This window comes from Dendrobates tinctorius, unplaced genomic scaffold (genome assembly GCF_039654945.1).
Source record: "Dendrobates tinctorius isolate UK_male_01 unplaced genomic scaffold, ASM3965494v1 ptg000172l, whole genome shotgun sequence".
NCBI classification, from domain to species: Eukaryota; Metazoa; Chordata; class Amphibia; order Anura; family Dendrobatidae; genus Dendrobates; species Dendrobates tinctorius.
Genome location: NW_027361839.1, coordinates 1,562,093 through 1,581,131, shown reverse-complemented (window position 1 = coordinate 1,581,131; position 19,039 = coordinate 1,562,093). Strand labels below are relative to the sequence as shown.

Genomic DNA, 19,039 nt, shown 5'->3' with positions numbered 1-19,039 from the left:
TTACCCCCACCAATGGAGATTTATCTCTCCTGCTAGCCAACTCTGCCCTAAAGACTCCTCTGTCCTCTCCAAAATCCTCTGCTCACCTCCACACCACCACTGGTACTTTTACCCTCCTTTGTCCCCTTCAGTCTCCTCTGCCTTCCCGCAGATTCATGATTCTGTCCACTCCAGATGAATCTATGCTCTTCTGACTCCTCTGTCCTTTATGGACCCGTCTGGTTCCTCTAGTTCCCTGCAGAACCCTTTGTCTCCTCCAGAATCCATTCCCTCCGGCAGGCGACTCTTCCTCGGTTTCTTCCCCCAGAATACTCTTTCTTCTCCAGATCCCTTTTTCCCTTCCAGACAAGTGAGAAAATAAAAATAATCATCTCCCAGTCCCTAAGAGTGGTTGTACAGCAGCCATTCTACAGCTGGGAACAGCGGAGCACAGATCGATGGCTCCATAAAGGCAGATTGTCATAAAATATAAATGACTCAGGGAAATACCACAATCACGATTAGTAGGGAGCGTGGCAGACTTAATCACTGATTGACATGAGTTACATCCTGTCCTCCGCATCGATGGGAGCCTGTGATTGGCAACCTAGTGTCAGCAGAAGCCGCGCTATCCGAATACAGAGATGGGCCAACAAACACCAACGGGAAGTGATTGGACTCCTGTGGTAAATCCCAGGATTCCTTCAGATGTGATGAATTGGCATTGATCATTGGTAGGGATGAGATAACCCAAACGGTAAAGTATGGAGTTCGTATCAGACACCTAGCGTCCGATGCTGAACCCCGAACACGAACTTCTTACTGCACGTCTGTGTTACTGTTCAGGTTTGGCAGCCTAATAAAGCTTGTTGAGAGGCTGCAGCACAGCCAATCATCAAGCTTTAAGGCTGTGGGCACTACCAGCCCCATCACTTCCATGCCAAGTAATAGCATGTCTGTGATTGGCCAACACACCATGTGAAAGAGCCTGACAGTGTAAAATATATAAATAATTTTAAAAAAATCAAAGTGGGGTCCCCACTATTTTTATTATCAGTCGGGATATAACAGCTGGAGGCTGTTCTTATTATGCTGGGAAGGGGGCAATATCCATAGGCTTTCCCAGCCTATTAAGATCATCCCCCCAGCGTCTGCTTTGCCTTTGCTGGTTTAATAATGTGGGATCCCCTATAATTTTTATAACCAGCTAAGGCAAAGCAGACAGCTGCGGTCTGACATTAATAGGTTGGGAAGGGCCGGGTCGGCGTTAGGGGCAGGTAGACCAGGCAGTTGTCTAGGGCGCCCGCTCCTCCAGGGGCCCTCAGCACACCACGTGGCTGCTATGGGGCTCGTGAGGAAGAGGGGCTTGGTGCTGTCGCCCACCCCCCACATTGCACATTCAACTTATCACCATCATAGACATAGATGAAAGCAGTGATGGAGAAGAGAGTGTCAGATGATGGTCCCTCTCCCATTATCATTTCCCTCTGCTTGTCACTCAGCGGGCGTGCTATGATGTCACTTCATTCTGCGCCTCACTGTGGCAGCAGTGGAGCTGATGAGACCGGAGCAGCGCGGGGAGCGAGGAGGAGAGGTGAGTATTGTATATGTGTATGTATTATACTGTGTGTGAGTATGTGTGGAGGGGCTGCATTATACTGTGTGAGTGGGAGGCTGCATTATACTGTGTGTGGGGGGCTGCATTATACTGTGTGTATGGATGTGTATGTACAGTTGTGCTCAAAAGTTTACATACCCCGGCAGAATTTTTGCTTTCTTGGCCTTTTTTCAGAGAATATGAATGATAACACCAAACCTTATCTCCACTCATGGTTAGTGGTTGGGTGAAGCCATTTCTTGTCAGACTACTGTGTTTTCTCTTTTTAAATCATAATGACAACCCAAAACATCCAAATGACCCTGATCAAAAGTTTACACACCCTGGTGATTTTGGCCTGATAACAGGCACAGAAGTTGACACAAATGGGTTTGAGTGGCCTCTGAAGGTAGCGTCCTCACCTGTGACCTGTTTGCTTGTAACCAGGTGTTATCGTTTATACCGTCAATGGTTTTTTGTTTTCACCATGTGCTCTGTACCTTGTTTGTGCGATCCTGTGTAATCAGGCTTTAATAAAATGTATTGTTTCTAATATTTGACATTTATTCATGGTGATCCCGGCCATTGTTTGTACACACTTCTTTTTTCTTGAGTGTTAGCATAGCCATGTTTTAAGTGTGGGGCTAGTGATCCCTAGTATTATTTTGTGGTGCCCTCAGACTCTATGAGGGGGATACATTATACAAATTACAAATGCCACCTACAGTAAATCATATAAATTACCGCAGATATTATATAGGCCTTAATTTATAGGACTGCTGAATGCTGTATTTCAGCGCCAAAAGGATCAGAACGAATAAGAAGGGAGGGCGCACACAGAACTATAGGGTACAAAAAATATCTTTATTGGAACAGAAATACAGCAATGATAAAAACACTAAAAGACACAAAATAAGCCCAAATGCCCAGTGGTGAGCCAAAAATAATTGTGGAACCACAGCTGCACAGAGACCACTAGTATAGTAGCAGCAGAAAAGTATTGTACATAAATATAGTTACATGAATATACCAAGCTATAATGACCTACGGTTGGAATCTTAAAACCAAGTTGCTAGAAAGGCACTCAGTATTTGGGCTTATTTTGCGTCTTTTAGTGTTTTTATCATTGCTGTATTTCTGTTCCAATAAAGATATGTTTTGTACCCTTTAGTTCTGTGTGTGTGCCCTCCCTTCTTATTTGTTTTGATTATACTGTATGTGTGTGGGGGCTGCATTATAATCTATGAGGGGGCTGCATTATACTCTGAGGGGGCTGCATTATACTCTGAGGGGGCTGCATTATACTCTATGAGGGTATTACATTATACTGTATGTGTGGGGGGCTGCATTATACTATATAAGAGGGGCTACATTATAGTGTGAGTGTGGGGGGGCTGCATTATACTGTGCCTGGGGGCTGCATTATACTGTGTCTGGGGGCTGCATTATATTGTGTCTGGGGGCTGCATTATACTCTATGAGGCGGCTGTGTTATACTCTATGAGGGGGCTGCATTAAACTCTATGAGGGGGGCTGCATTATACTCTATAAGGGTGCTGCATTATACTCTGAGGGGGGTGCAGTATACTCTGAAGGGGGTTGCAGTATACTCTGAAGGGGGCTGCAGTATACTCTATGAGGGGGCTGCATTAAACTCTATGAGGGGGGCTGCATTATACTCTATAAGGGTGCTGCATTATACTCTGAGGGGGGTGCAGTATACACTGAAGGGGGCTGCAGTATACTCTATGAGGGGGCTGCAGTATACTCTGAGGGGGGCTGCAGTATACTATGAGGGGGCTGCAGTATACTCTGGGGTTTCTGCTGTATACTCTATAAGGAGGCTGCATTATACTCTATGAGAGGGGCTGCAGTATACACTATCAAGGACCATGGGGAGTGCATTATACTCTATGTACTACATGGGACCTGTATTATACTGTATCAAGGACTATCTATATATAAGCGTCAAATTACTTCTATATTGTCGATCACGCTCGTTTAACGGCCTGAACTCAGCCCATGTAAATACAACAGAAATGTTTCTGTGTGAGGGTGCAGTGTGTTAGCATTTGGGGCCCCTCTTTTGCCCAGGGCCCCACTTTGTCTAAACCCGGCCCTGGGGAAGGGCCATGGATACTGGCCCCTTCCCAGCCTAATAATACCAGCCCTAAGCCTCCTCAGAAATGGGTCATCCATTATGTGCACCAATTCTGGTGCTTAGCCTTGGTTCTTCTCGAATGCCCTGGTGTGGTGGCAATTTGGATAATGAGATTGTTGGGTTGATATCAGCTGTGTAATGTCCACTGATATCAACCCCTGGGTTTAGTAATGGAGAGGCATCTATCAAATGTCAAGCCCTGGGGTTAGTATTGGAGAGGCGTCTATCAAATGTCAAGCCCTGGGGTTAGTAATGGTCTATCGGACACCACCATTACTAACGCAGTAAGTAAAAAGAGAAAAAAAAAACACACAGAAAAAATCTTTATTTGAAAAAACACACAGAAAAAAAATTTGATAAAAAAACTCCCCAACAATTTCCCTTTTTCACCTATTTATTAAAAAAAACCTTCACCAGTCCTCTGCAGTCCATGACGATCCCTTCAGAGAACGGGGCTCCATAGAGCAGCAGCCACTCCAGTGTCTCATACTGTACTCCGCCTGGTCTCGCGGTGAGCCAGAATGATCAATCGTGACTAGAGTTGAGCGATACCAGCCGATACTTGAAAATATCGGATCGGAATGGATCGGCCGATCTTAAAAAAAAAGTATCGGTATCGCCGATTCCGATACCGGGAACCAATGCAAGTCAATGGGGCCAAAATATCGGAATTAAAAAAACCCCTTTCTTTCCTTGTAGGTTAATTCTACATGAAGAAAAACAACTAAGAATAATGTAGAATGTATTGTGGGAGGTGGAGGAGACATTAAAGCCATAGAGGTTTAGCCCAATCAAATGGAATAGCAGGAATTAAACTTCTTTTTTAAAGACGTTAGGAGTTACAAAGATATTGACTATGTTAGCCTCATTTATATTTTGCCAGACATGTATGTCTTCTTCTTGTTTCTTCTTTCTTCTTCTTTCTTATTCTTCTTCCTTTTTTTACCTTCTTCTTCTTTTTATTCCTTTTTTTACATTCTTCTTCTTCCTTTTTTACATTCTTCTACTTCCTTTTTTTACATTCTTCTTCTTATTCCTTTTTTTACATTCTTCTTCTTCTTCCTTTTTTTAAATTCTTCTACTTCCTTTTTTTACTTTCTTCTTCTTCTTCCTTTTCTTACATTCTTCATATTCTTCTTATTCAACAATTATTATTCTACATATTCAACTTCTTCATCTTCTTCCTATTCTTCTTCATCATATTCTTGTTTGTGTCAGGCATTCCTGTAGTTGTTATCTAGAAAAGTTAGAAGTTTACACCTTCCGTTCTGCCTGTCACAAAAGATTTACAACAGGATTTGTCCGCGTTCAGTTTGGCCCGCAGCAGCAGGCCTTTTCCAGGGGCACCACGAGGAGGAACGGACTCACCCCCATACACTGCTTAGTCTTCTTCTGCTTATAAATAAGATAATATCATTTGCTCAGAGTATTAGTCTTATGCTTAATGTTCTTCTGCTTTGTTTTTTTATGCTTCTTTGTCTTCTCTCTCTTGTTGTTCTGCATTTTGGTGGTTGTCTTCCTGTTCTTTGTCCTCTTGAACCAGCTGACGGTACTGGCACCCGGAGGGGCAGCAGAAGGAACAAGAGCCAATGGCACAACCGAGGACCAGCTGACGGTGCTGGAACCCGGTTACTAAGCAGGAGGTACCTGTGCTACAAAGCACTACCAAGGACCAGCAGACGTTGCCGGAACTCGGATACCGAGATGAAGGCACCTAGGCCAAAGGCTCTGACGAGAACCAGCTGACGGTGCTGGAACCCGGAGGGGTAGCATAAGCTGCAAGAGCAAATGGAAATAGCGAGGACCAGCTGACAGTGCTGGCACCCGGAGGGGCAGCAGAATGAATAAGAGCCAATGGCACAACCGAGGACCAGCTGACGGTGCTGGAACCCGGTTACTAAGCAGGAGGTACCTGTGCTACAAAGCACTACCAAGGACCAGCAGACGTTGCCGGAACTCGGATACCGAGATGGAGGCACCTAGGCCAAAGGCTCTGACGAGAACCAGCTGACGGTGCTGGAACCCGGAGGGGTAGCAGAAGTTACCCCTGAAAAGCAAAGTTGGCATGCCGCAAGCTGGCCGCAGTTACCGAATCACACAGTCCTACAGGGGGTGCTTGTCCTACTGGCACTACGGAACAAGCCTTTCTTACCAGAACCCGCAGTCCACATAGGAAGCACCTAAACTGCTGGCACCCTAGCCTCGGCTAACCCAACCGCAACACGACATGGCAACTTGGGGTGGCAAACTGACATTGACACTTCCCGGAAACAGCAGGCAGGGCTGGAACCAAGCTGGGCAGGAGGGAGTACCCGTGCCAAAGTCAGTTATGAGCAGCAACTGGCGATGTTGGAGCCCAGGGACAAGCACTTAGCAGGCTGAGGCCTGATGTGCTGTCAATTGGGAGGCAGCAGGACAGATTGCCATCAAAACAGCAGGGGAACAGCTGACGTTACTGAACCCCACAAACACAGGAGCTAGTGTTTTACTCTGTGAAGACGGCACTTCCGAGCAACAACTGGCTGTGTTGAAGCCCAGGGACAAGCACGGAGCAGGCTGAGGCTGCATTGAAGAAATTTTAAGATCGGTTGTAGACTTCTACTAATTTTAACCAAGCTCCACTTAGGCCTGTGGCTTCACTGATTTTCGTATTTCCCCTGTCCTCCAACCCCGCCAGTTACAGCTCCGAAGTGGCGTCTGCACAATCCACACTTGTTTCTGTGTTACAGGTGTTCAGTCCGGTCAGTTAATCCCCTGATGTGTGTCCGGCAATGTCGCCTGCTCTGTCCACATTCCCATAACCCCTGATGTGTGTCCGGCAATGTCGCCTGCTCTGTCCACATTCCCATATAGTTATGGGAATGTGGACAGAGCAGGCGACATTGCCGGACACACATCAGGGGATTAACTGACCCGACTGAACACCTGTAACACAGGAACAAGTGTGGATTGTGCAGACGCCACTTCGGAGCTGTAACTGGCAGGGTTGGAGGACAGGGGAAATACGAGAGACAGTGGAGCCACAGGCCTAATTGGAGCACGGTTAAAAATCAGTAGTGGTACGACTGTTTAGGCAGCAGGAGACTTTGCCATCCACACAGCAGGGGATCAGCTGACGTTACTGAACCCCACTGAGACACGGGAACAAGTGTCTCTTTCCGTGTGGAGGGCACTTCCGAGCTACAACTGGCTGTGTTGAAGCCCAGGAAATAGGAGGGTGTAGGCAGAGGCCTACTGTCTTTGGTATGTGGAAAATAGGGGGGGAAGCCAGCACTGCTTAAGGTTAGAACGCATAAATTGGAGTGCATATGCACATAATGTCTAGCTGTATTCAAAAATGAGATATTTAGCAAAAAAATTGATCAATTCAATTGAGCCACCCCGCCGCGCCAAAGCAATCTCATATGGGGGGTCCTACTCTATATATTTTTAATAAATGCTGTGCCATTACGGCCTCCTAAATACACTTAGAGCATGACCACATCAAGTGCAATCTGTACCTGAACATTTACTGGATCGCTCCCATGAAGCCAGATGAAGCAAGTGCAGATGAAGGCCAACCAGGTCTGAACACAGACATATCAGGAATGGCCTCCACACATTGCCCGACCAGCAAACATAGATGAAGGGCGATGTTGGTCCAGACACAGGTGCACAATTAAATAAAGCTTGGGGCAGGGTTGCCTCCCATATGAGATTGCCTTGGCGCGGCGGGGTGGCTCAATTGAATTGATCAATTTTTTTGCTACATATCTCATTTTTGAATACAGCTAGACATTATGTGCATATGCACTCCAATTTATGCGTTCTAACCTTAAGCAGTGCTGGCTTCCCCCCCTATTTTTTTGGAATGTGGAGACAGCAGGAGAGACTGCCATCCACACAGCAGGGGATCAGCTGACGTTACTGAACCCCACTGAGATACGGGAGCAAGTATCTCTTTCCGTGTGGACGGCACTTCCGAGCTACAACTGGCTGTGTTGGAGCCCAGGAAATAGGAGGGTGTAGGCAGAGGCCTACTGTCTTTGGAATGTGGAGACAGCAGGAGAGACTGCCATCCGCACAGCAGGGGATCAGCTGACGTTACTGAACCCCACTGAGACACGGGAGCAAGTATCTCTTTCCGTGTGGACGGCACTTCCGAGCTACAACTGGCTGTGTTGGAGCCCAGGAAATAGGAGGGTGTAGGCAGAGGCCTACTGTCTTTGGAATGTGGAGACAGCAGGAGAGACTGCCATCCACACAGCAGGGGAACAGCTGGCAGTGCTGAACCCCACTAACACTCGAACGAATGTGTTTGGCTCTGTGGAGACGACACTTCTGAACACCAACTGACGTTGTTGGAGCCCAGGATTAGGCGAGGAGCAGGCTGGGGCCTGTTGCTTTTTGCAGGTGAACGCAGCAGGATACTTGCCATCTCCACAGCAGGGGAACAGCTGGCAGTGCTGAACCCCACTAACACTCGAACGAAGGTGTTTGGCTCTGTGGAGACGACACTTCTGAACACCAACTGACGCTGTTGGAGCCCAGGATTAGGCGAGGAGCAGGCTGGGGCCTGTTGCTTTTGGCAGGTGAACGCAGCAGGATACTTGCCATCTCCACAGCAGGGGAACAGCTGGCAGTGCTGAACCCCACTAACACTCGAACGAATGTGTTTGGCTCTGTGGAGACGACACTTCTGAACACCAACTGACGTTGTTGGAGCCCAGGATTAGGCGAGGAGCAGGCTGGGGCCTGTTGCTTTTTGCAGGTGAACGCAGCAGGATACTTGCCATCTCCACAGCAGGGGAACAGCTGGCAGTGCTGAACCCCACTAACACTCGAACGAAGGTGTTTGGCTCTGTGGAGACGACACTTCTGAACACCAACTGACGCTGTTGGAGCCCAGGATTAGGCGAGGAGCAGGCTGGGGCCTGTTGCTTTTGGCAGGTGAACGCAGCAGGATACTTGCCATCTCCACAGCAGGGGAACAGCTGGCAGTGCTGAACCCCACTAACACTCGAACGAATGTGTTTGGCTCTGTGGAGACGACACTTCTGAACACCAACTGACGCTGTTGGAGCCCAGGATTAGGCGCGGAGCAGGCTGGGGCCTACTGGATTTTGGCAGGTGAAGGCAGCAGGAGACTTGCCATCTCCACAGCAGGGGAACAGCTGGCAGTGCTGAACCCCACTAACACTCGAACAAATGTGTTTGGCTCTGTGGAGACGACACTTCTGAACACCAACTGACACTGTTGGAGCCCAGGATTACGCATGCCGCATGCAGAGGCCAATGGGCAGTGGTTTTTATGGAGGTTGTTGACTACTACTGATTCTAACCTTGCTCCACTTAGGCCTCTGGCTCCACTGTCTCTACTATTTACCCTGGCCTCCAACCCTGCCAGCTACGTCTCTGAAGTGGCATCAGCACAATCTACACTTGTTCCTGTGTTACTGGTGCTCAGTCCCGTCAGTTGATCCCCTGATGTTTGTCCGGCAAGTTCGCCAGCTCTGTCCTCATTCCCACTACTGGTTATGGGAATGTGGACAGAGCAGGAGACCTTGCCGGACACACATCAGGGGATAAACTGATGGGACTGAGCCACAGGAACACAGGAACAAGTGTAGATTGTGCTGACGCCACTTCAGAGATGTAGATGGCGGGGTTGGAGGTCAGGGGAAATAGTAGAGACAGTGGAGCCAGAGACCTAAGTTGGGCACGGTTAAAAATCAATAGTGGTTTGAATCTTGATGGAGCTGGTGACTTTGCCGTCCACACAGCAGGGGATCAGCTGGCGTTACTGAACCCCACTAACACAGGAGCTAGTGTGTTTCTCTGTGCAGACGACACATCTGAGTGACAACTGGCTGTGTTGAAGCACAGGGATTATAGTTCAGGTGGTAGAAAAATGAACACACCAGCAGACCTGGATACAGTTGCCAACCACTAATTTAGTCTGTAAGAGGAATGGCAAAGTCTTTGGAGATCCAGGCCTTGTTCATTTTCAGAAAAGTCAGCCGGTCAACATTATCGGAAGATAGTCGCGTGCGACGGTCTGTTAGTACACCACCTGCGGCACTAAAGACACGTTCCGATAATACACTGGCAGCAGGGCAAGCCAGCACCTCCAATGCATACTGGCTAAGCTCTGGCCATGTATCCAGCTTAGAGACCCAAAACTTGAAGGGGGAAGAGCCATCTGGGAGTACAGTGACAGGGCAAGACATGTAGTCTGACACCATCTGACGGAAGCGTTGCCTCCTGCTGACTCGAGGCGTCGCTGATGGTGTAGACAATTGTGGTGGACACACAAAACTTTGCCACATTTGGGCCATAGTGGTCTTGCCTTGTGCTGCGGCGCTGCCTCTGCTCCCTCTTTGTGCAGAGTTTCCTCCACTGCCTCGACGCACAGAGCTGCTTTGTAAAGCACTAGCAACAATGCTGTCGGGTGGAATGGAAAACATTATGGACTGCACCAGTGACTCTTCGTACTCCCGCAGTTTACGCTCCCGGTTCAACGTTGGTATGAGCCTTTGTACGCTGTCCCGGTAGCGAGGATCTAGGAGGGTGTACACCCAATAATCAGCCGAGACGAGAATGTGGGCGATGCGGCGGTCGTTTCTCAGGCACTGTAGCATGAAATCAACCATGTGCTGCAGACTCCCAACTGCCAAAGAACCGCTGTCCCCTGTTTGAGGCGTGACCTCGGCCTGCTCTGCATCACCCCACCCTCGCTGTACATACTGAGTAGAGGTTTGTGTACCTCCCTCCTCTGGAGAGATGTCTTCCTCCTCCATCGACTCCTCCTCATCCTCCTCACAAAGTGTCCCCTGCCTAGGACTTTGTGAGGAAACACGTAGCGCAGACTGTCCAGAAGCAGATGGCATTTGGGACTCCTCATCCTCCACCTCTTCCGAAACCTCATCCCTTAGTGCTTGCAGTGTTTGTTGAAGCAGGCAGATAAGGGGGACAGTCATGCTGACTAGTGCATCATCTGCACTCGCCATCCGCGTGGATTCATCGAAGGCACGCAAAACGAGGCAGATGTCCTTCATAGAGGCCCACTCAATGGTGCTGAAGTGTGAACGGCGCACAGTGCGACTTGTTTGCGCCTGATGCAGCTGGTACTCCATGACTGCTGCCTGCTGCTCACTCATCCACTCCAACATATGTAACGTTGAATTCCACCGGGTGGGTAGGTCACATATGATGCGATGTTCCGGAAGGCCAAATCGTCGCTGCAGAGCAGCGAGGCGCGATCTTGCCGTGCTGGAATGCCGCAAGTGAGCGCACTCTATGCGGACCTTGTGCAACAGTGCATCAAGATCCGGATAGTCCCTCAGAAAGCTCTGCACGACCAAGTTAAGCACATGTGCCAGACATGGGATGTGTGTGAGGTTGCCTAGGCCAAGAGCTGCCACCAGATTTCGGCCATTGTCACACACTACCAAGCCCGGCTGGAGATTCGCTGGCCCAAACCACACATCGCTCTCCAGCTTGATAGCATTCCAGAGCTCCTGCGCTGTGTGGCTTCGATTCCCCAAAGAAATTAATTTGAGTACAGCCTGTTGACGTTTGGCCACGGCTGTGCTCATATCGGTCGTAACAGGCTCCTGCTCTGCTGTTTCTGAGGAACTTGAGTAGGAGGAGGAGTCTATGTGTACAGACTGGATTCCTGCAATCCATGGAGTTGGAAGAACACGTACAGCACCACTCTCCAGATCTGTACCCGGCTCCACAACATTGACCCAGTGGGCAGTGAGGGAAAGGTATCGTCCCTGTCCATGGTTACTGGTCCACGCATCGGTGGTCAGGTGGACCTTGCTACTAACGGCGTTTAGTAGCGCATGTTTTATTTTGCCCTCAACATGTTTCTGCAGGGCAGGGACGGCTCGCCTGCTGAAATAAAAGCGGCTGGGCACGTTGTATTGGGGGACTGCCAATGCCATTAAGTCCCGGAAGGTGTCAGTGTCCACCAGCCTGAATGACAGCATTTCAACTGCCAGAAGTTTGGCAATGCCAGCATTCAGAGACTGTGCTCGGGGATGGTTTGCCGAGTAAGGGGGCCTTTTATCCCATGCCTGTGCTACCGATGGCTGTGATGGATGGGAACGTGCTGCTATGGGTGGAATCTGACAGGGTCTCCGGACAACAGTGGCAGAGGTTCTTCCTTGGCGATCCTGAGAGGAAGCCGAACCAGCAGTGTGTGAGCTGGAGGAAGAGGCCCCAACAGGAACTGAAGAGGTGTTAGGTGGTGCTGTACGTTGGCCTACGTCTTCAGGGTGTCTCTGCAACTCCAACTCGTGCTTGGTGCGCACATGTTTCCACATATTTGTGGTATTGAGGTTGCTGACATTTCTCCCTCTTTTGACTATCTGATGACACAGCTTGCATTTGACAAAGCAAATGTCATCTGCAACTGTGTCAAAAAAGGACCACGCACTGCAACTCTTGGGAGCGCCCGTTTTGCCTTTGGAATGAGGAATGCTCCTAACGGGTGCCGAAGTGGAGGGTACAGGCAACCAAGTCTTCCCCCTCCCTCTGCCTCCTGTTTTGGCCGGTAGGGGAATCTCTTCCTCCAAGCTGCTCCCACCACCTTCCTGTTCCTCACGCCATGATGGGTCAAGGACCTCATCATCTTCCCTCCCCTCTTCAAACAGCTGCTTCTCCGGGGTTGTCTCGCCAGCACCGTACGCACCAGAAAGTGGCAACTGAGTCTCGTCATCATCTGATGCGTACTGAGGTGTGCTGACCATAGGCACTGGCCCACTCGCCTCTTCAGATTCAGAGGGACAAAGAAGTTGCGCATCACTGCATACTCCCTCTTCTTCACATTCAGGAATGCTGCTTGGCTGGCCCCCTCTTTCCAAGCCAACAGATTCCGAGAACAGAAGTAGAGACTGTGATGGCTCCTGTCCATGTCTCTCTTACGGCCTGGGCACTTTGGCAGGTGGTGAAGAGACAGATGGTTGCTCTTCGGTGCTCTGGTCCTGAGAGGCTGTGGAAGTAATTGAAGTCGATGCGTTAGCTGCCATCCATCCGACAACGGCTTCAATTTGTTCCTCCCGCAGCAGTGGGGTACGTTGAGGTCCTACAAAGCTGCGCATAAAGGACTGTTGCCTGCTAAAACTGGGGGATGCTGATCCACTGGTGCCCGCAGCAGGCCCAGAATCCCGTCCTCTACCTGCAGAATCCCCACGTCCTCTCCCTGCAGAATCCCCACGTCCTCTCCCTGCTGAAACTCCACGCCCACGCCCACGCGCCTTACTCCCTGCCTTCTTCATCTTGCAAGACTGCTTAAGATAGGCAGAAAAGTACAAAGGGGGGCCTTAGTGTGCTTATTCCTGAACAGCTGGTTACAGGTACAAGAAACACTAATTTTATGAAGTGTGTGTGTGTGGACTACACTTTAATAGGAGCTGATGTGGCCTACACAAGTTCCAAATGTAGTGCTTGGTGAACTTTTTTTGTGGTTTCTTTGTTGGAAACAAACTCAAAGTATGTGAACAAAGAATTGAAACTGATAGTATCACCAACTTTTTGGAGCTATTACAATGCAGGCAGGTAACCTACAATGCAAAAGATGAGGCTCCAAAAAAATTGGGTAATACTAATCTGGCTGCGCCGGCAGGGCACAAGCCAGAAAAAAAGGCTCCTCTATCTACTCCTATATAGTGTTTGCAACCAACCAATGTTGATGGATACGGATGGATGCACACTAATAGGAGAAGAAAAAATGAGCTGCACTCAAAGACAAATATGTGTGAGGCAGTGACGCACGTTGAGCATCCTACAACCAGACGTAGCTGCAGGACACTCTACTCAGCGTGAGCTGCACTCACACACAGTCAGAGACCTCTCAGACAGCCGTCAACAGTGCAGCTAAGTGTGCACTGGCACTGACAGGCTGCAGAAAGGCTCCGCTGTGTACTCCTATATAGTGTTTGCAACCACCGTAGATGGAGACGGATGGATGCACACTAATAGAAGAAAAAATGAGCTGCACTCAAATACAAATATGTGTGAGGCACTGACGCACGCTGAGCGTCCTACAGCCAGACGTAGCTGCAGGACACACTACTCAGCGTGAGCTGCACTCACACACAGTCAGAGACCTCTCAGACAGCCGTGAACAGTGCAGCAAAGTGGACACTAGCACTGAAAGGCTGCAGAAAGGCTCCGCTGTCTACTACTAGTGTTTGCAACCAACGTATATGGATACGGATGGAAGCACACTAGATTGAAATTATGTAAAAAATGCAGCTCAAAAATTAAAAGATGTATGAGGCAGCAGTGATCACACTGGGTGGCCTACAGCCTGACGTGGCTGCAGGACCCACTCCACAGCGTGAGCTGCACTCACACAGCCCTTGCAGACAGCTGTGAACACTGCTGCTAGGGCAGAGAAGGCTACAGTGGTGGTTTATGTAGCCTGGGTAAAGCACTAGAAGTTTGGTGGAATCGCTATTTCTAACTGTCCCTCACAGTCTTCTACAGCAGCCTGTCCCTAACTGAATTCCCAGCAGAGTGAACCAGAAATGGCGGCTGCAGTGGCTTTTATAGTGCATCATGACATCATTTCAGCAGCCAATCACAGCCATGCCAATAGTTAACATGCCTACATGCCTAACAGGATGTGCCCACACTTCGGAGGATTCCCATTGGCTTAATCAAAGCAAGCAGGCTCATAGCATGATGGGAACTTCCGATTCCGGAATCCGATATGACAAAAGTATCGGAAGTCAGTATCGGAATTCCGATACCGCTAATATCGGCCGATACCCGATACTTGCGGTATCGGAATGCTCAACACTAATCGTGACATGACTGAGAGTGAATTTTGCTGCATAAGTCATTCGCGGTCATGTCTCACAGGCGATCATGTTACTGACATCATCTCTTGTGAGACATGACCATGAGAGCTGAGGCCTCAAGAACAAGGCTGCATAAGTCACTCGCGGTCCTTCCCAGCCTATTATTATAAGCCCCGGTTGTTTGCTTTGCCTTAGCTGGTTATTAAAATTAGGGGGGATCCCACATAATTTTTTTTAGGGTTCCCCCTTTTTTAATTAATAGCAAATGCAAAGCAGACAGCTGGGGGCTGATATTAATAGGCTGGGAAGTGCCATGGATATTGGTCCTTTCATAGCATGATAAGACCATCTCCCAGCTGTCTACTTTCCCTTGGCAGGTTATTAAAAATAGAGGGGAACCCACATAGTTTTTTTCATTTATTTTTTATTTATTAACAAATGCAGTAAAATACACACGCAAGTCACTGCCTCAGTCCTCGACTTAGACCTCTGCCTCCTGGTTCATGATTATTATTTTTTCTTTTTTTAATTCAATTTTATTTTAAGTCATTTCGCTATCCACATTTGTTTGCAGGGCAATTGTTCTACTCTTACCCCCATTTTGCTTCCTTTTGCAGCCGTCTAGCCCTTTCTCCAACCATTTTACAGCATCAAAGTTCGGGTCCCCACTGACTTATGGGATTTGGATACGAGGTCAAGTACAGGTCAAGTTCAGGTCAAGTTCTGGTACTGAAACCAAACTTTGAACTGAGGTTCACCTGAACCCGAACTTCCACGGGTCCGCTCATCCCTAATCATTGGCTCTTATATACAGCATTTATTTTATGCTATAATTGGCAGTGACTCGTCCACGGTTGTACTAGACCATTTGTGGGTGTCACCTGCAATCTCTTCCCTTAGTCAGCTGTGCGCAGGATGAACCACCTATGAAGACTGTTATGATTAAGAACCCATAATGGGTTGGAGATACATCGGCTGTGAGTTTCTTTTTTAATATTACAATTTGCTTTTAGGAGGATGTTATTAAAATTGACTTATTATATACACTGCATGGAGCTGGGTCTATCAATGTCCTTCACGCCATCTAAGAGCTCTTCGAACTATTCTGTCCCTGACCCCTCAATATCCTCCTTTCGCAGACTCCTTTGTCTCCTCCGGACTCCTCTGTCCCCTCTGTCCTCCCCAGACCTTCGTGTCCCCTCAGACTCCTCTGTTTTTCCAAACTCCTCTAATCCTCCACCAAACACAAATTCTTTGGGTGTTAAAAGCTTAACTTTTACCAAATTTTTGAACTTGACACAGTTGTTTGTTTTTTATTATTTCTCCGTCCCTTCCGAACCCTCTGTCCCTTCCAGACTTCTCTGTTCCTTCTGTCTTGTTCAAACTTCTTTGACCCTTCAGAACTCTCTGTCCCCTCTGACTTCTTCAGACTTCTCTGTCCCTTCCAGACTTCTGGCAATTTCAAACCCTCTGTCCCCTCTGTCTTGCTCACACTTCTCTGACCCTTCCAGATTTCTCCGTCCCTTCCAAACCCTCTGTCCCTTCCAGACTTTTCTTTCTTGTTCATACTTCTTTGACCCTTCAAAACTCTCTGTCCCCTCTGATTTCTTTAGACTTCTCTGTCCCTTCCAGACTTCTGTCCCTTTCAAACCCTCTGTCCCCTGTCTTGCTCTCACTTCTCTGTCCCTTCCAGATTTCTCCGTCCCTTCAGAACTCTCTGTCTCCTCTGTTTTGCTCAGTTTTCTGTGTTCCTCTAGCCCCTTTTATGTCCCTCTTTGACCCCTCTATCATATCTAGATGACTCTCTGAAAATGCTGTTATACTGGTGTCCTGTGCAAAACCCCCTGAATTCACTGAGCTCAAGCATGGTGGCCAGTATGTAAGAGAGCTCCTCCGCGCCTCCCATGGCCCCATATCTACTATATAATCGTATAATTCTGTCTGTCTGTCTTTCTGTCTGTCCGTAACGGAAATCCCGCCTCGCTGAATGGTCGCGCCACGAATCCCGCATCGCTGAGTGGTCGTAGCCGCCAGGCTGCGACCAATCAGCGACAGGCGCAGCTGTTTGTAATGGTAAGCCCGCGTCGCTGATTGGTCGCGGCCGGCCGGGTGTGACCAATCAGCGGCAGGCGCAGCGCTCAATGTGCGGATGGTACCCAGGGTCTGGAGGAGAGGAGACTGTCCTCCAGGCCCTGGGTACCATAAACCTGTAAAAAATAGAATTAAAATAAAAATAGTGATATACTCACCTTCCGACGGCCCCCGGACTCCTTCCCTCCTCTCTCCACGCTCCTGGCATCTTCCGGTCCCAGTAATGCTTTGCGCGAAAGACCGCTGAGAGTGACGTCATCTCCGGTCCTTCGTGCTAAGCATTACTGGGACCAGAAGATGCCGGGAGCGTGGAGAGGAGATCGGGGGCCATCGGAAGGTGAGTATATCACTATTTTTATTTTAATTCTATTTTTTACAGGTTTATGGTACCCAGGGCCTGGAGGACAGTCTCCTCTCCTCCAGACCCTGGGTACCATCCGCACATTGAGCGCTGCGCCTGCCGCTGATTGGTCACGCCCGGCCGGCCGCGACCAATCAGCGACGCGGGCTTACCATTACAAACAGTGAGTATATCACTATTTTTATTTTAATTCTATTTTTTACATAGAGCTGGGAGTACTCCGGGCCAGAGCGGCGCTGCAGGGTCATAGAGTGGATAGGGACAGAGCGACCCCACAGCAGCGCGGCTTCATGTGAGCACGGCCTGGATGTGGCTGCTGTGTGCAGGAAGGTACATGCAGTGTATGTGTGTCTCTACTGCTGTAATGGCAGGGAGCCAAGGCTGTGACTGGACAGAGAAGAGCAGCACACATGGAATTACAGGGGTCTCCAACTGGCAGGAGAGTGGATCCCATCTGCGGCGGGGGAGGGAGAGAGAGAGACTCTAGAATACCCGATGCGATAGAATCGGGCCACCATCTAGTGGCTTAATAATAAGCTGGGGGCTTCTGCTTAGGAATTAATTTCCTCACCTTTAGTCATTTACATTCTTCTTTCAGAAAAAGGACAATGATGAAGAATTGCTTTACGCCACCATATTCCCTCAGCCGAGGGGAGCGCAGATGATGGAACAGATGAAGACCAGGAACAGGAGAGAAGAAGTTGAATACACTTCTGTGAAGATAGCCACGTCTAGCCTGTCCCTCTTGTACACACAGGAGACAAGCAGCACGGACAATGTGTTATATGCCACCCTGAAAACAGAGGAGAGCTGAGGAGAGGTGGACACGATGGTCGTAGACGACCTACAACTTCCTGTTCTGGCGATATGATTGGACTTATCCATCCGTATCATGGAGGAAGAATGAAAGCTCCGTAGCAAAGTCAAAATAAGGCTGTTCTTATATATAGGCTTTTATTCAGCTACATGAACATTAGTGTTCCCAAATGATTTATGCAAATTCTTGATTGGCCATGGATAACAACCATTGCCGATTTGATAGATAGGTAGTTGTGCAGGGTCTAGGGCAAGCGGTCATGGGTCTACCATCTGTGAGTGGAGAGTTAGAGCTTGTGGGGCTAAGTTTATCACCATGGACTACCTCGCGGACCCTAATGGAGGAGTTCATCCATTGAGTTGAAGCCATGCCCAATGTACGGTTCCCAATGTAAGTTGCGGAATTTTCTTAGCGACGTCTACAGCCTACATGATTAGGGTTCTAGAAAAGATGATTGATAGTTGGGTCATCTATTGTTGTTGGATAAGCAATGACCTTGTGTGGTCCATGAACACGATGATGAGGATATTCGTGCAGGACATTTCTATCATTACAATATTTCTGTTTCTGCTGCCAATAAACGTCATTTGGATAAGAGGATGCATGGCGTGCCATCAGTACGGGAGCACAAGTAAGATTCCACCCCAATTATATAGACAGGAAGGACCTGGCACTCCTTTAATGCAACATTTGTATGCTATTATGTAGTCAAGCCAAAAACAAATCAATTGACGTTTCAGTCTATAATCAGACCTTCATCAGAGGCTAAAAACTGAATTAAGCAAAAATTGTATATAAGGAATAGATCCAGGTGTTGTGAACATGGTTGAAGAAGTGAGCGTCATCAGCAGCATTATGTCCTGGAGCTCCGTATACATATGAATAGATACAGTTGTGCTCAAACGTTTACAAACCCCAGTAGAATTTTTGCTTTCTTTGTCTTTTTTCAGAGAATATGAATGATAACACTAAAACTTTATCTCCACTCATGGTTATTGGTTGGGTGAAGCCATTTCTTGTCAGACTACTGTGTTTTCTCTTTTTAAATCATAATGACAACCCAAAACATCCAAATGATCCTGATCAAAAGTTTACATACCCTGGTGATTTTGGCCTGATAACAGGCACAGAAGTTGACACAAACATTAATAATAATAATCTTTACTTATATAGCGCCAACATATTCCGCAGCGCTTTACAGTAATGGGTTTGAATGGCTACTAAAGGTAACTTCCTC

General features: G+C 48.2%; 1 protein-coding gene across 2 annotated transcripts in view; it reads left to right on the top strand.

Moving 5' to 3' along the window:
* The window catches only part of LOC141053879 (uncharacterized), a 57,915-nt gene extending 39,516 nt beyond the window's left edge, over positions 1 to 18,399 (top strand). For both annotated transcript variants that reach the window (XM_073551024.1, XM_073551023.1), the window contains exon 6: positions 17,584 to 18,399. In XM_073551024.1, coding sequence (XP_073407125.1) covers positions 17,584 to 17,799 — 216 coding nt within the window. In that variant the 3' untranslated portion in view covers positions 17,800 to 18,399. The remainder of the gene's footprint in view (positions 1 to 17,583) is intronic.
* Positions 18,400 to 19,039: the final 640 nt, after the last annotated feature.